Source organism: Protopterus annectens, chromosome 1.part2 (assembly GCF_019279795.1).
Source record: "Protopterus annectens isolate FY-2018-M chromosome 1.part2, PAN1.0, whole genome shotgun sequence".
In the NCBI taxonomy this organism is placed as follows: Eukaryota; Metazoa; Chordata; order Ceratodontiformes; family Protopteridae; genus Protopterus; species Protopterus annectens.
Window position 1 is genome coordinate 1,137,844,654 of NC_056727.1, and position 18,488 is coordinate 1,137,863,141.

At 39.6% G+C, this 18,488-nt stretch overlaps 1 protein-coding gene across 1 annotated transcript in view; it reads right to left on the reverse strand.

Annotated features, from left to right (window-relative positions):
• LOC122792263 (thyroid hormone receptor-associated protein 3-like) overlaps positions 1–18,488 on the reverse strand; it is a 1,630,997-nt gene that overhangs the window by 132,522 nt on the left and 1,479,987 nt on the right. Inside the window, exon 12 of the mRNA XM_044060013.1 lies at positions 1,551–1,694. Coding sequence (XP_043915948.1) covers positions 1,551–1,694 — 144 coding nt within the window. The remainder of the gene's footprint in view (positions 1–1,550; positions 1,695–18,488) is intronic.

Consider the following 18,488-nt stretch of genomic DNA (forward strand, 5'->3'; position numbering starts at 1 on the left):
CCACCTCCAGTACAAGGCAGACTAGATACAGAATTCAGCCAATATATCTGAAGGGCTTAGATTAAATGCCAGTCTCCACCCCTGAATAACAACTGGCCTCTCTCTTTCTTCCTGTACCAAAACTGTCAGGATATTTGTACCCAAGAACACATTCATTGACTGCACAGCCAAAATATTCAAAAGTTGAATGCTCATCGCTGACATCTGGAAAATAGCATATGACCTGGAGTTCTCACTATGACTGGTCTCACTATGACTGACAGAAGCCTGGCTGTCAGTAGGTATACGGATTTCACAGTCAGGTCTGGATAAAAACAAGCTGGGAATTCACCAGACCCAATTTTCCACAGGGGGACTGAGAGGGTCATTAAGACCTCATGCTCTCTGCCTGCCACCTCCATCTTTTTTTGGCTTTTTTCATTTTTTCTTCATTGCCACTTTTTTGTGACATTTCTGGCATGACTGCTTGTATGTGCTTCCAAGGATGACAACTGCTTTAATGCCATCTGCATTTTGCATTCCAAGAAGGTTCTATGGTTTAGTGCACAATGGATTAAAGTTTTCATCTTAACCACTGCACACTGCTCAATGAACAATATTAAGGGGCCTCCCACAAACAAAATAAACACTGTTAAGTGGTTGCTCTTGGGTGGAATGTGTCTACTATTCGCAAACTTATTTCTATTTTTTTCCTGGGAATGCTATCATTCGCGGGATTAACAACAAAGCAGCACTTCAAAAATCCAAAAGCACACTAATAAATATTTAAGAAAATAGTCAAATGTAAAGCCATGCAATAATGTCCCGAAAAAGATACTTTTTACAACAAAGCAGCAATTCAAAAATCCAAAAGCACACTAATAAATATTTAAGAAAATAGTCAAATGTAAAGCCATGCAATAATGTCCTGAAAAAGATACTTTCTCACATTCTCAATGTCCCCTAGAAAGGACCAATTGGCCTTTGACCAAGTCCTTGTAGCAGCACAGAACTGAAGATTGTGCATGCTGCTCCAACTTTCAGCCATGAAAGCCCATAAAGACTGACATCCATCCATGGCTATATTCCATGAATAGGAATTCTGCTGTAGCAGTGATCTCTATGGTGAACATCAACATTTACAAGTAAAAAATCTTGTGTTTGTGAGGGTTCTTTCATAACTCACTGATAAAGTGAACACTTCACCAGAAATAAAAGAGGATATACCAAAAATACTTGTATCAAATGATTACCAGGTAAGTGTGCAACTGCAACCTGTAGTGCATAATTTATAATACCTTTATAGTTAAAAATATGTGGACTGATCTGAATTTCAAATGACAAATGTGTTTTATCACTGGTTCTGATGAAAGTCTGTCAAGTGATGACAAATAATGACAATATAAATTAAAAAAAAAAAAGTGGCAACACAATCCTGTTAAGTGTGACACAATTAACTAAACTTCAGACTACAAGAGGCAATTGAACAGTAAAAGACAGACAAGTGCATAGTTAAGTCTGTTCTGAATTTAATGCCATTTTCCCTTATTCCATCATGCAGCAACACATACCAGGTAATATTTTTTGCTCTTTGGTGTGTACTCTGGATCCCATTCTTCTTCCCATGTTCGCTTCTGAAAGTCATTACTGTTACTTCCTACAAAATTGCTTTTGTTCCATCCTCTTCCTCTCATGCGTTGCTGCTGCTGCTGCTGCTAAAGCACAATGGTATTAACTGTAAGTCATGCTTCCTGTGGGTCTGTTTGACAATTATACTAAATGAGAAATACCAAAAATACCAAAGTGCAGTTGTGCAAGCATACTCACCATAACAACAAATATTTAAACAACAGGATAATGTATGCAGAAATTCATGTATGCACACTTATTTAGTCATGTCACAAATGATGTAGGGAGACTAACCATAAAAAGAAAGTGCACCAAATACCCCACTGTGCTCTTTTCCAGTTCCCAGAGCACTGTAAACAGAGGTAGTATATACCAACAAATGCTACTGGGCAAAGTTAATGAACATTGGAAGCTCAAACAAACCCAAGTAAAAACAAACAGAATATAAATACACCGAAAACACTAACACAGCCATCTAAAATGTTAAGGAGAATCATAAAGGGAAAACAACTATAGTGCAGGGTAATATTTTACATTCTATAACAAAAATCTCTAAGAAAAATGTTATGTGGCATAGAATTAACTATACAAGTAAAGCAACAAACCCCATTTTTTTGCAGGACAGGGAAATAAAGGGAGGCTGTCACTCAGCAGTGATCATTTCCAGGACATATGCACACAAAACTAAATATACTAAGTTTATCATGAAGAGCACTGCCACAGGAATTCATAAAATGTATGGGACAGTACCAAGGACTGAACCTTCAAAGCTTCTTAAGGTGGATGGACTGTCTACAGCATGACCTTCAGTACAGTCAAAACAAATGTTGCTTTACTCCTACAGTAGACATCTGGTTTGCAAGTTGGCTGGATGTTCAAGTAGCAACCACATAGACACTTAAGAAAGCCACTCTCAAAGAAAGCTGCAATGGTAGCTACTGATCTGGTTTAATGATCCCTAATGTACCAAACCACAGACCTGCTCTATACTTTTTATAATGCTACCTGCTTGGATAGTCTTATTTGGTAACTGGAAAACCCAGTTTTCCTTTCACAAAAGACAAACAGCTGATCAAATCTAGTTCATTGATTTAGTTCTGCTAAAGCAGCACCCGAGCCTTTTGTGCATATCCACAGTATGAAAAATTCTTTCACCCTTGTACTTTTATTGAGGAAAGAAGGACGGCCAAAATGGCTAGATTAGTTAAGTGATATTTAACACACTATCTCAAGCAAAAAAGAGTAATCTGTTCTTAAACCAAACGTGAAAAAAACATACATAGTTTTTTACATATTAAAACCTATAATTTGTAAATCCTTCTGGCTGACATTACTTCATCTTAGAAGTGTTTTCTAAGAAAGATACAGGTGTTTGGTGACAGTATAACTCAAAATGAGGAAAAGTTAAGTTTCTCTCTTTAAAGAATGTTTAATGGCAATTAGTGAAGGTATAGATTGTTATGAAAGTACAGTGGCAAGACAAATGCAATTTATATTTAACAGAAGTACAGGCAAAGCCTGCATTATATTAGGTAATACGATGCTACAGAGTCTGAGGGACTGAATATGATGCCGAGTCTACTTTCTCTTACCATCAAAGGGAAAACCTGGCCCACTAAGGAAAGTATGATCTTCTGATGGTAGCTTCTTTTAAAACAAGAAACAGCTCTGAATAAAGAAGATGACTGTGAGGTGGTTTCATGCCAGTTGGTAAAATCACATCTGACTGGATAAACAGTACAGCAAAATTCAACTGGCTCACACCTTAAGTTGCATGTCTATTGAACAGAATGCACCAGTTACATGTACTCCATAAGACACAGAAAAAGCAAACAAAAGTATGTATTCACCATATGATGCATCTGTGTTGTCTGTCTTTGTCCTTCCTCAACTAAAGGGATTCCAGTCTGACTTTGGACACTTTGTTAAACTTTAACTCTGTAGCTTGAGCTCCTCATCTTACCCACAATCATCTCCTTTACCTAAAATTACCTCAGATCGAGTTTGCCCCCAAGTCAGCCTATCACCTTGCATCAAAATAAGGTACCCAGTAAAAAAAATACTGTTCATTAAATCACACTTCAGTTGGAAAAGGAAAGGAGGAAGACTGAAGCTCATTCAGCAAGGTGGGCAGAAATTACTCCTCAGGATACACTAGGAGTCCAAATGAAAAACTTCCAAAGCTGGAAGGGGGCCAGAGACCGAGTAAGTATAAAAACTGACATCACAGATGCATCATTACGGTGACTGCACACATTTTGTATCTAATGAAGTCTTTTTGTCCATTCCTCAACTAACAGGGCAGAGTATCCAGCTTGAAAAACACAGGGTGGTCCTCAAGGAAGAATATTCTGGAGTACAACATAGCCAAGTGCTGCCCTTTTTCTTGATAAGAAGTCCAATTTGTAATGAGAAATAAAGGTGTGAGCACTGGACCAAGTGGCAGCTGCACAAATGTTATCTATGGAAGCTCTGGACCAGAAGGCAGATGACATGGCCACAGATCTGGTGGAATGAGCCTTACAAGGTTTAGGTAATGAAAGTCCTTTGGATTTATAAACAAAGGAAATGCAATCAGTGAGTCATCTGACTAAAGTTACTTTTGATACCGCCTTGTCCAATTTAGCCTTACAAAAGGAGACAAACAACTGGTGTGACTTCCTGTAAAAAGAAGTTATGTACTCACCATAACGTTCCATCTGAGTAGGTACTTCATTTGTCTGCAACCTGTGGGTACCGGATCCGAGCCGGCAGCTTTCCAAGCTACAAGATCCGAGCTCCTCCCCCCTACCCATAATCCCCTGCTATGTGCTACATTACCTCAGATCGAATTTTTTTGCCTCTTACACAACTCCTACCTTCGACAGAGGAAGCAACACCAGATAAACTGTCCTAAAGCAGAACAAGATCTCTTTTGTGATCAGGAATCCCGAAAGGTTCGGGGGATGGCAGGGGGGGTCGGTTGCAGACAAATGAAGTACCTACTCAGATGGAACGTTATGGTGAGTACATAACTTCTTTATCTGAAGTCATTACTTCATTTGCTCTGCAACCTGTGGGACAGAGTCCCCAGCTACCTAGGGAGAAATCCTGGGCGGCCTATGGAAGGATATTCCGAAGCACCGCAGAGCCAAAGGAAGCCCTACCTCTCGATACCATATCCAACTTATAATGAGAAATAAACGTATGTGAAGAGGACCAGGTAGCTGCAGAGCATATGTCATCCAAGGGGATCCTAGACCAGAAGGCTGCAGAGGTGGCCACAGCCCTCGTAGAGTGAGCGCGAATTTCCGTAGGAACCGGTTTGCCTGCAGATAAGTACCCATGGACTATGCATTGACAAATCCAATTTGCTACAGTCACTTTGGAAATGGCCTTACCCATGGCTGATTTAGCAAATGACACGAACAACTGGTCCGATTTGCGAAAATCCTTAGTCCTGTGCAGGTAGAAACGCAGTTGTCTGTGCACATCCAATTTATGCAATGTGTATTCTCCTTTATTCTGAAAGTTTGGGAAGAGCACGGGTAAGTTTATTGATTGATTGATATTTGACTCTGAAGCCACCTTAGGTAAGAACGACGGATTAGTCCTGAGGAACACTCTATCCTTATAAAAAATGAGATAAGGATGCTTCATACATAAGGCTTGAAGTTCTGATACCCTTTTGGCTGAAGTAATGGCCACCAAAAAGGCTGTTTTTCATGACAAGAACTTTAATGGAACTGAAGCCGCGGGTTCAAAGGGTGGGCCTGTCAAGGCTCGTAAGACTAAGGCCAAATCCCATGGAGGCACCACCACTTTCACCGGAGGCTTCAAGAGGAAAACGCCCTGTAAGAAGGTTTTACATAATTTTGTAGAAGCCAAAGATCCTAGTCCGTCTCCCACATGGAAATGGGAGGTGGCTGCCAATTGCACCTTAACTGTTGAAGCACTTGCCCCTTGTCTGAATATCAGAGACAGGAAGTCTAGAATAGTAGGAACAGGAACTGTAAATGGATCCAGGCCTCTATCTTTGGCCCAGACAGAGAAACGTTTCCATTTGCTGTAGTAAATCTTCCTAGTAGTCGGCTTATGTGCTGCGACTAGAATGGCCTTAACAGGAGATGAGATACCGGGAGTCCTAGCCATCAGTGGAACTGGAGCAACCAAGCCGCAAGCTTGAGGTTCACCAGGTTCGGGGGTTGTAATCCCGCCGGATGTGAAATCAGGTCTGGAATGGGATCTAGTATCCATGGCGGAGATACACTGTGAGACCGCAGGTACGGGAACCAGATCTGGCGAGGCCATAATGGGGCTATGAGGATAACTCTGCTCCCCAACCAACGGGCTTTCTCTATGAACTTGGTCATGAGTGGAAGGGGTGGATAGGCATATAGTAGACCGGACGGCCAAGCATGGACTAGAGTGTCTCTGGGATTCTCCCCTTCGAGGGGAAGTATTGCGAAGTACTCGCTGCATTTTGTGTTTAAGGGAGAAGCAAAAAGATCGCAGCAAGGCCAACCCCATTTGCGGAAGATCTGCTTTGCAACTGATGGATTGAGAGACCACTCGTACGGAGTGAGAATCACTCTGCTCAGTTTGTCCGCCAAAATGTTGGACCGACCCGGAATGTGCGTTGCTACCAGAAAGCAGTTGGTGGATATCGCCCATTCCCACACTCTCATAGCCTCCCGGCAAAGTGGGTAGGACCTGGTTCCTCCTTGCTTGTTTATGTACCAGACCACTGACATGTTGTACCTGCTTCTCATACTTATATGGAGACAAGCTGATAAGGACAATAAAAACAGAATAGTTCTTTTTCTTCAATGGTTAAAAGATAATTTTCTGAAAGCATTCAAGTTGCTTTCTACATCTCGGAGAGGAATAAAAATAAGAGAAAAACAGACCACACAGTGTAAGCAGAAGCACAGGCTGTACCATCCGTCTTAGCATGAATAAACTTCACTGAAGGCCAATTCAAGACCGTGAGTGTAGCTATCAATCTGGGACAACTGTTCCTACTAGGAGGGTTAAAATTCATTACCTGTAGTAGTACACAGTTTTGTGTGTTTAAGTTAGCAGCTTATGTGGGTGCTTTTTGCTTGAGAGTTTTCATTAAAACAAAAAATCTTGGAAAATGAGACATGGGTTTAAATGTATATGACAAGAAACGACTGTATAAAAGATCAACCTGCAAAACATTACTGCATGCGTGGAATATAAAAACTGAAACTAGACATTAAAAAAAAACTATTATACATAACAGGTAGAAAAAATAACTTCTTATTAAAATGACAACACGTTCCATATCATCTTAGAATGTATTCTCACAGGTATATAAAAATACAGAGTGCAAACAGCTATGCTCCAGGAGACACATTTGGAAAGATCTGAGCCTGTGAATTTAATAAAGAAAAGATTTCAGGATGACAATTCAGCAGAATATCTGGGACAAAGGAAAAGATTACTTGCATTTATTTTTTACAGGTGTTCCAATATTTTATTTATTTATTTTACATTTGTTGACCGGGCTATTCTATCTGGATATATGTCCATTTTCAGTAGAGGCCTGGGGAGAAAAGCTCCAGTGATTATTACATGGTTTAAGAAAGTGTTACAATAGAAGTAATTACAAATATAAAGCTAACAGTAAACAAATAGTATTTTTTTTTCAGGAAATTGCAAATTACAATCTTAAAACCAAAAAATACATAAACTACAACCTACGTGATGTGCAGGTCACAATAATCATTACAATACAAAGAATCAAAACAAATTTTATAAGAGGAATGCTAAAGTGTGATGAGAGGTAAAGAAAAGCTGAAAGGGGTGTAGAGAGAATAAATAGGGAAGAAGAAAAGTAAAGAAAAAAAGAAAACAGAGCAAGTCTAGTTAGTACAAGGACATAGCCATATTATTGAGGTACTGTCTAGATGAGTCTAAAAAGTGGGGGAGAGGTCTGGGATGAGGTATCTGAGGGATGATTATTCCATATTTTCCAACAAAGTTGGAGAACAGGCAGTCCCCTGTTAAGTTATAGGGTATAGGAGGGGAAAAAAAATAGGGAAGAAGACAAGAAAAGTAACAGTTAGTCTGGGTTACTACAGGGGCATAGCCATTTTTTATTGAAATACAGTTTTAGGTTCCTTTTAAAAAGTGGTAGAGAAGTCAGAGATGAGATATCGGAGGGTAGTTTATTCCATATTTTTCCAACAGAGTTTGAGAACAGGCAGTCACCTGCTGAGTTATTAGATATGGTTGTTTTGATCAAAAGTTTATTTGAAGAGCGTAGATGTTTCTGATTATAATAAGGTACAATGTGGCAAGAGAGTATTGGAGTTTTGGTGGGTTGGTGCAGGGTTTTGTGGGCTATTATGAGTTGTTGAAGTTCGAGCTGATTAGGAAGTTCTAGCCAACCTAGTTGTTTTAGGTTCAGGCAGTGATGGGTTCTAAAAGGGGATCATGTAGCAAATCTAGCAATATTATTGTAAGATGTTTCTAGTTTATTGAATTTTTTTTTGCTAGATTGGTGTATATGGGGGAAGCATAGAGTAAAGTAGAGATTAGGTGAGTTCTGGCTAACGTAGTTCTTGAAAGTGGAGTAAGAAAGGGTTTGATTCTGTATAAGGTTCCTATTTTTTTGTTCACTGATTTTATTGTGGTGTTGATATGATTGTCAAAGTTTAGATTGTTATCTATTGTTATTCCTAATAATTTTGTGGTAATGTCAGGAGAAATGATAGTACTGTTATTGGAACTGATAGTGAAGTGTAAGGGGATGTGCTTTCAGGTTGGTGCGAAGAGAAGCAGTTTAGTTTTCTTGGGGTTAAGTAGCAGGCAGCGATGAGAGAACCATTGTTCTACAGTGTTAAAGGCTTTTTGGGTAAGAGACTGGAGTTCGGTTTGAGAGGTAGATGTACAGATAATAGTAGAATCATCTGCATATTGAATACAGTTAGTATTTGGGATAGCTGTTTGCAGGTCGTTGATAAAGATGGAAAAAAGAAGTGGGCCTAAGATGGAGCCTTGTGGCACTCCTAGAGAGATGGAAGATGATCAGATAGCGAATTTTTCCAGAGTACCACCTGCTGACGGTTTTCTAGGTAAGATTTAAACCAAGTTATGGAAGGAAGATAGAGTGAAAGAGAAGTCAGAATATGCAGAAGTAGTTGGTGGTTAATCATGTCAAAGGCTTTAGATAAGTCGATGAAGAGTGCAGATGAAAGATTATTTTTGTTGCGATTAAAGTTGATGGAGTTTGTAAATGAGAGCAGTGCAGTGGTGGTACTGTGAGAAGGTCTAAAACCATGCTGACAATTAGCTAGTAGGTTGTTTTGTAGAAGGTGGTTTAGTAGTTGTTTATGGATACATTTTTCCATAATTTTAGCAATAGGGGATAACAGTGCTATGGGACGATAGTTAGAGAAGTCATTAGAGTTTCCCCCTTTATGTAGTGGGATGATATGAGATATCTTCCAGATTGAAGGGATAGTTCCTTCATTAATAGATCTGTTTATCAGAATAGAAATGGGATAGACAATGGCTTTAGCTCCAATTTGCAGGAACTCAGCAGGAAGTTTGTCTGCGGAGGGGGTGGTAGGTTTAAGTTTTTGGAGTAAGGATGAGATAAAGGAAGTAGGAATAGGTAGTAGATGAAATGGGGGGGGGGTGGATTTGCAGAAGATGGAAGTAGCTTAGAGGTTTCAGGAGATAGGTGACTAGCAAGAGTTTGAATAGTATTTGTGAAAAAAGAGTTGAAGGCATTGGCTGTTTGTGTGGGATTGTCTGGGTTAGAGTTTTGTGGGTCAATAGTGTTAGAATACTGAAAAAAGATAATAATGGTAGATTTGTAGTAGTGACAGACTACTGGCAAGGGAGGAAGATTAAGCTAGCATGAACTTATTACCTACAATGAAGCTTAAAGAAATTCTGGGAGAAACAATCAAGCTTTTGAAAGGGAATATTACTTATAGGTGGGGGCTGGAATTTGGTTTGCAATAGTAAGGATGTATCTGGGGGTCCTAGAAGAGAAAATACAACAAAATAAATGTATGACAATATTTGGTACAAAAGACATGAATTCAGTAGTAGGAGCATGGAGATAATTTACATACTATTCCCCAAAGCACAAAAAAACAGGTCTTGGCTCGACAGAAATAATATTTTACAGAAACGTGCATTTAATTTACAGTTTTGATAGCATCCAATAACTATTTCAGATCACATGCCAATAAACTAAAATAAAAAAGCAGGGTAATGAAATAAAAAAATGAGACACTGGTTCTTTCCTACCTGTCTGTTAAACACAGAGGAGTTTAAGGAATGGGCACAGTGGTAATTTTTCTGGAGTTATTAGGGACGATAGAAATTTCTTTATAAAATATAGCTATGGAGTGGGATAAAGTGAATTTTAAAAATATGGTAGAAATAAAAGAGAGAGAGATACGATTAAGAAATAAATGTTTAGAGGGAGTGACAAAATGTTAACGTATGGGAGGATGGGGGATCTTACAGAAGAAGACATGCAACTGCTAAACAGAAAATAAGGGACTACCTTGATAACATGCATGAGTTTAGAAAGACTGCTTTTAAGCAACTGTTTTTAGGTAACAACTCCTGAGCACAAAATCTTTTAGCACAACAGCTCAAGCAAAAGAAAGTAGAAAGGGCTGCTGCCAAGCTTAGGAAGTCTATAATGCACAGGGTATTACAAATATTTCAGAAATTTAAGAAAATCTGTATAAAGTAGAAAATGTGGAAATCAAGAAAAAGTACAAATAGAAATGCTTATGGAAGAATTAAATATGCCAACGTTAGAGAGAGATGAGGCTCAATTACTATCAGTTAGGATAGGAGGAAATTAGATAAAAATGGTGATGTATAACCAATGTACAGAAAAGTGCCCAGGAACAGATGGCATTCATGTGGAAGTTTGGAAGCTAGGAGGAAAAAGTGATAAAGGTCTGGAAGGCTTTGTAAATAGTATTTTCACAGGAGGAAAAGGACCAGCATCCTGAAGAAAGCTGTGGTGGCTGTAATACCCAAGGATGGTAAAGACCCATCAGACTCAGCTTCATATAGGCCCATTACTACTCTAAACCATAATTATAAAGAGTTTATGTCAATAATGGCTAAAAGAATGGCAAATGGGATGCCAAACTGATAGTGGATCAATGTGGTTTTGTGGAGGGGACGCAAACATTTGACAACATTAACAAAGCAATGATTATCTAGAGGAAAGCAGAATGTAAGAAAATACCACATTGTTGGTGGGTCTTGATGAAGAGAAAGCATTTAACAGACTAAGCTGGGATTTTATGAGTAGGGTAATGGAAGCACTTGCATTCCCTGACAAAATAAGGCTAATTAGGAGGATATATGAGGGATCAGACGTAAAAATTAAACTGGTGGCGGTGGGAGGTCCTCTCTGATAAGTTCTGTGTGAACAGAGGAACCAGATAGGGCTGTCCTCTTTTCCCTTTGTTATTAGCATTACATTTAGAGGCAGGAGTGTCCTCTTCCCCTTTGTCATTTGCATTATATTTAGAACCACTGGCACAGAAAATAAGGGATTCAATAATTCAAGAATATAGTTGGTATGGTAATCAAGAAAAGTTGGCTTTACTTTCAGATGATATTACTTTGTACCTAATAAAATTAGAAAATGACATTTCAGTGTTGTGGAACATTCTGAGATAGTTTCAGATCTTTTTGGGACACAATTAATGAAGTCAAAACAAAGGCAACAGTTGTAATCTATATAGCCAAATCCAGAATGGTTCAGCAATACCTATTATTTATGGGGATATGATAAATTAAAGTACTTAGGAGTATGGATTTGGATTCAGTTATGACAACTAATGATATGTGGGAAGAAGCTGAACAAAACAGGGTATGAAAACTCTGCTTTATGGATATCAACAGCAAGATACAAGCAGTGAATATGTTTTAGTCCCTTTAGTTTTATACACAGGTCAGGCATATTTTTATCAACCACAGGAGAAGTTGTGGATAGCAATACGTAAAGAGTTGAAGGGTTTTACCTGGGAAGGGAAAAGGGCATTAGTCAAGTGGGATAAGTTGATCCTTCCAAAAGAACAAAGTGGTTTCGGATTACCCAATTTGAAGGGGTATTTCAGAGTTGCACAGTTGAGACTTCTATACACAACACAAGCAGAAAACTGCAATTCAAAATGGGAAGGGATGACAATGAAACTGGGAGAAGCTTAAGAAATTAGGAAAGATGGGGATTGTGGATGCAGATCTTTAGGGAGAATAGCAATAACAGCACAAGGAATTCTAAGAATTAAGCAAACATGGGAGTGGAGAAAGGAGATTCTGCCGATGGGGGTGTCTGCAATTATGGGTACAAAGAACAGGCAAGAGGGGGCTGGGATTTACTAGTATTGTCCATGTTGGTGTGAATGACCTGAGATGCACCTCCCTGGACTACATGAAAAGAGACATGGAAGAGCTCTCTGATCTTGTAGCCCAGGCAGAGTAGCATCCTACCATCACCCAGAATGATAACACAGTACAAGGACAAAATGACTGACTTCAACAATTGGCTAAGCTTCTGGTGTCATTCTAAGGGGCTCCAGTATCTGCCTGCCTGGGACGACATAGCTGACAGACCACGATGCTTTGCCAGAGATGGCCTGCAACTGTTGCCCCTGAGATTCCGGATACTGGCTAAGGGTCTGGCCACTCCTATAGTGCCTTTTTTAGGCAAGGTTCAAATGACAAATTCACCACCATAACAGGCAAGCAAAAACTGATGGTAATGCTACTCAATGCTAGAAGTCTAAATCTCAAAATGCACTCACTAGAGGCACTCCTTAAAATGGACAACATCGATACCTGTGCAATGACTGAGACCTGGTTCAAGGTCCTAGACAGCACCCCTGAATTACCAGGCTGTAACTCATACCACACTTTTCGGCCATCTAACCTCGACCAGAACACCAAAGGCAGAGGTGTGTCCATATTCATTAAGGATATCCACACCTCCAGACTAGTTGCACAACATAATGCATCCGAGGTTATCAAAGTGCAACTAACTCTGGGCAAAACTGCAATCCAAATTGTAGCTTGCTACAGATCCCCCACCATGCTCCAGGATTCCCACTCCTCTTTTCTTGATATACTGGAAAATATTAGGGTTCAACCAAACACCCTAATAATGGGCGATTTCAACTACCCCCACCATTAACTGGAAAAACCACTCATGTGCCAACTCCTTCGCTCAACGCTTTCTGGAATTCATAAATTCGAATGCCCTGGATCATCTTATCCACACCTCCACCAGGGGCAACAATATCCTAAACCTAGTCATTACCAACATGAGTTCCACACCTAAAGTCAACTCCTCGATCAGATCCGACCATAAGCTAATCACCCTAGATATCCGCATCCCATCCCCATCCACCATTAAGGAAACCACGGTAAAAAATTTCTCCAAAGCCAACTTTATGCTTCTGAAAACAGAAGTGGCAAACTTCATGACACCCATGCAGATGGACAATACAGTTACGACTGCTGAATCCTACACAAATGCACTCTATAAGCACTTACATGAGTGCATGGATTGTGCTATCCCAAACAGAACCAAGACGCTATTCTCCAAAAAAAGGAAGCCAATCTAGTGGTACCCTGCCATAAACAAACTCTACAACAGAAGGAAGAAACTGCTGCAAAAGAGAGTAAAATTCCATGACTGGAGGAGCTCCCTGGTCAGCCTCAGTAAGAAGCTGAGATCCCTTATAAGATCTTCCAAAGCTATCCTGGCAGATAGGTTCAGTGCTAATTTTACCTCCCCTCACCCCCTAAAGGGCCAATATCTATACAGGAAGAATGCAGAGTCCCTGTAATTACATCTATGCAGGTAAAAGCTGCACTCTCTAAAACCAAAAACACAGCATCCATGGGACCGGACAACATCCCAGGCTGCGTTTTACACAAACTTCAGAAAGAACTGGCTCCCCACCTAAGCACCATGTTCAATCATAGTCTCACGTAGGGTTTTGTGCCCACTGAATGGCGCACAGCAACAGTTATGTCACTCCACAAAGGGGGAGCCACCACTGATCCTGGGAACTATCGCCCTATTAGCCTGACGAGCCTGGTCTGCAAGGCCATGGAACATATCATCATGGAACTCATAAACAAAGACATTGGTAACCTCCAAACTCTGGACCCCACCCAGTTCGGGTTTGTGAAAGGCAGATCATGCTTTCTGATCCTGATCGACGACTTTGAGGCAGTTACCAAAGCCAGAGACGAGGGTAAGGTGGTTCACACAGCCTATCTTGAACTCGACAAGCCTTTCAACACCATCTCCCATTCTGGCATTATAGCTAAACTCACTAAACTAGGTATAAATCCCTATGTCACAAGATGGGATGCCAACTGGCACAGTGACAGAACCTACACTGTAAAAGTTGCAAATTCCAAACCTGACTTCAAACCAGTGCCAGGTGGAGTACCACAGGGTTCAGTCCTGGGACCTCTCCTGTTTGGTATCTACTTCTCTGAAGTACAGGCCAACACAGAAGGCCTCTGGCTAACGAAGTTCACACATGACTGCAAACTAGGAACCAAAGTCGAGTCCCCAAATGATGTGGACATCATACAGAAGGGCCTTACTGAGACAGATGTATGGCCTCAAGCTCAATGCCAAACAGTGCATTGTCATCCCCTTTGGTAAAAACTCTGCACCCATGAACTACCACATAAACCGGTCTACTTAACGCCGAATGTGTGATGAGACCTTGGGACCCAGGTGGACAGTAGTCTCTCCTTTGATAATCACATCGCCACAGTAGTCAGGAAATCCTTTTATGTGGCACACCTTATCACAAAAGGGTTCTCATCCAGGAAAAAAGAGGTCATTATTCCCCTCTACTCGGCACTCATTAGACCCATTATAGAGTACAACGCCCCTTTTGGAATGTACCTCACAAGACATCTGCAGCAGCTGGAAAGGCCACAGAAGTACCTCACAAAGAGGATTACTGGCCTCAAACAGATGCCCTACACTGACTGTCTCAAAATCTCCAGCTTTACTCTGTAGCATATCGCCTACTCCGAGGAGATATCTGCCTAACATATAAAGCTATGTTAAACCCAGAGCTATTGGTCATGCTGCAGCTAAAGAAATCCCAATCCATCCAAGCTACACGCTTTAAGTACGTAAACCTTGTCACCACAATAAACAGGACATGCTGGAGGGATAGTTTCCTGTCCCAGAGACTTCCTATACTGTAGAACAAGTTACCCATCTATGTCAAGCAAAGTTCCTCATTAGCACTCTTCAAGAAAAATCTTGGTGAGTAGATAGGAAATTGGAAATACACCCTGGGGATCACTTCAGTGGCTCTGCTCGACAGAGGCACAGGCAATTAAACTTTCTTGGGTGGCGTAAGCCAGGGAACCTTGTTGACTAGGCTTACTTAGGCCCTTGGACCGATAGCCTAGTACCTACCTATGAACCTATGAAAACTGGCAAAGAAACAAAGGTATTGGGAACAAATACTTCGTGAGAGAAAGGTAATCAAATGGGATTAAGCCAAGAATTCATTTGGACTGCAGGCTAGAGATTGCCTTCCCCATCAAGGTTGAGTGTAGGCAAAGAGAAAGAAATGGGGGATCTTAAGCGAAAGACCAGCACTTAGAGGTTTTAGTAGAATCTAGAACAGACTACTGTGTCAAAAATACTGTGTGAACAAATTAGATGTCCAGATTTTTAGCTGGATGTTTCCATTTTCAAAAGCGTTTGCTCCTGTTTCTATATGCTGTAATTAGTACATCATATAAAATACTGCTTGATAATTACAGGCATCAATCAGAGGAGGTTAATACGGATTGTGAAGAGAGACTGGATAAGCAAGGCACAAAGCAACAATGAGTTGATATATGCATGGCTCCCAAATATGCAACAAAGTGTAGAAGATGTAGGATCTTTTGCTTGGAAGTGTTTGCATAGGTATTTTTATACTCCAAGCAACCTTTAAGTAATTTTTCTTCAGGTAGACTGCAAATGCTAGTGGTGTGACAAGGAAGAAAGAGGCAACTAGGAACATATTTTGTGAGAGTACAATGAGCTGGCAGACTTTAAAAATTCCCTGCAGACTACTGTGTCAAAAATACTGGGTAAGCAAATTAGTGTAACTAAGGAAAAGATTTTTTGAGCTGTGATACAGAATCAGAATTATCTAGACATATTAAGGCCTTGATGAGTTTATTTCTGGTGGCTGCCAAAAAGCAATCAATAGAAACTGGAAATCAAAGTCTAAACCAACTGTACTAGAAGTAGTGAATACAGTAACAGAAATGAAAGAATGGGAAGTGAGATCTTTAGACAATGGTAGGAGCAAATTACATAGAAAAATAGGAAATGTGGGAACAATACATGCAGAATGTTTTGGAAGAGGAATGAAGTTTAAGGAAAGGCAGGAACTGAGTGAGCTATGTAACATTTGACAATGACTGTATGTGATGTGTAATGTCTGCAACTGAAAATATGTCAATATGGTTTGTTTTCATTTATATAAATATTTGATTACTTATGTCATAAGTAATAATTCAGTACAGATGTTTTTTGTTTAAAAAGCATAGGCCCTTTTTAGTTTGGCCTTTGCAAAAACAAATACAATGTTTTTACTCAGCTTTTGCAGTCAACTGGAAGTATAGCAAGGAGATAGTTCTTTTTGTAAAGGAAGGTAGCTTTCCCAATCAGTGGAAATGCAGACTTCTCAAATATCCTATCATGGAAGAACGTTCTTATTTTCATATCTGATTTAGGATGCTCCTATTTTTGGAGTTATCACCCTAATTACAAGAACTTCTGTGGTTACATTCTGTGAAAGAGTTCATTAAAGTCTGAAGATTTTACTCTCTTAAACAATGCACTTGTATTTTTCATTATTTTTGCCACACACCATTGTTAAACAGTTCTTGAGTAGTATCGCACATTACTAGAAGAATTATTTGCTATTTTGGTATCCAGATTTTATGCTAATTAGATGTCCAGATTTTTAGTTGGATGTTTCTGGTTTCAAAGGCGTTTGCTCCTGTTTTCAAGATCTGCAGGTTAGTAGGTATGCTGTGCCCTCCTCCACAGCAGAACCATATCTCAACTACCTGTCCATCAATATGACTTATTCATTTCTGATGTCTTTAATGGCATCAATACCAATGTAAGTAGGCTCTAAAGACACTTAACTGCTTTTCCCTGTGTTTGAAAATCATCAAAAGAATTGTCTCTGATTCAGAAGCACTACTGGAAGGGTGATTCTGGAGTCTGAAGAATAAGATTAGTATTATTTCCTCACCACGAAAGATACAGCTCAATTGGTCCAATTTTTCCTTCAAAATTTCAAAATACTTTTGTACAACTTCCTTTCAAGAGACCTAAGATGTCACTCTGTAAGGGGGAAAAATCAGTGCTTTAAGCCTCATTAACTTCACTGCCTGCTTAATCTGACTACAGAGTTTACCCAAGCAAAACAAAAATTGTGTGTGGAAGTCTTTAGGTACTACTAGTCTACTGTCACAAACACATTTCTTAATTTAATGTTGCTGCCAGAGCCAAAACATTTTTCTGTGGCTGGAAAGGATTCAGTAAAATTATAAAACAATGAAAATAACTAGAAAATACACCTGAAAAATGAAGGTAGTAAATTAAGAAGGTGACTGCTGCATAGCAAAGATTACTATGATACAACAGAGGGATTCTTAACATTCCTAAATTGTGAGAAGAACTGAAAAGAAAATGGAATAAAATACACTCACATATATCCTTTAGAGAGCCTCACGACAGCTACTTCACTAACTATGCATGTAAGACCCACACTGGTTAATGGGAATGTGTCAGCAATCAGGAACATTCTATCCAAGAAGAAAATGGGGCTCAAAAAGTGTGTAAACCACATCATCAACCTCAACCCCTTTCCCTATTTTCTACATGGGGTGAGAGTGGTGTGTCAACCACGGCAATCTCTCTCAATTCATTGCCACACTCCTACATTCTTCGACGGTCATGTCAAATCCAATTTGTAATGGGAGATAAACGTATAAGATGAGGACCAAGTAGCTGCCACCCACAGGTTGAAGATCAAATGAAGTAAACTACTTCAGATTAATTAATAAAGTATTCCACACCTCTTCTCGAAGTCTGACAAGGTGTTTGAGTTCGGTGAAAAAACATTCAGTTTTGACTGGCTTACAGGGTCTATTTTTGATGAGGAAGTACATGCCTTGAAGGTTGATAAGGCATTGAGCTGGTTATCACTGCTTTGCCAATGTAGTCTCAGTACTGAGCATGCAAATGGACTTGATGCTGACACAGGAAGTGTGGTTCATTACAATCCCTCCATCCATCCCACTAATCTTCATCTTTATTCTGCCAGTTTCCCACCCACAAAGTCCCCAAAGATATCTCAGTCATAAAGAAGCTGCAACTTGACATACCATGAGGAATCTATTCCACTGGAAATGTAACAATCCAAGCCATACACATATTTTTCACATTTTAATTAGAGAAATCAGTCAGTTGAAACATTTTCTTAAACATCAACATACTGATACCTCATTATACAGTACATACTTTATATATCACAGTCTAAAAACATAAGTAATCCTACTAATGTAACACAATTATTTCCATATAATGATTTCAATCTGACTACTAGCAAATACCATTACTACAAACTCAATCCCCCAAAAAAATTAATGGAACACAGTCTTGCTAATTACCTCAAGTACTTTTTTGAAAATAGTAGTTAGACTGCCCCCAATAAATTACACACTTGAATACCTTACCACCTGATCTTTTCTACTACTCTCACACCTAAAATTGTGCTACTTCTTAACTCCCACTTCTCCAGATATCATCATAT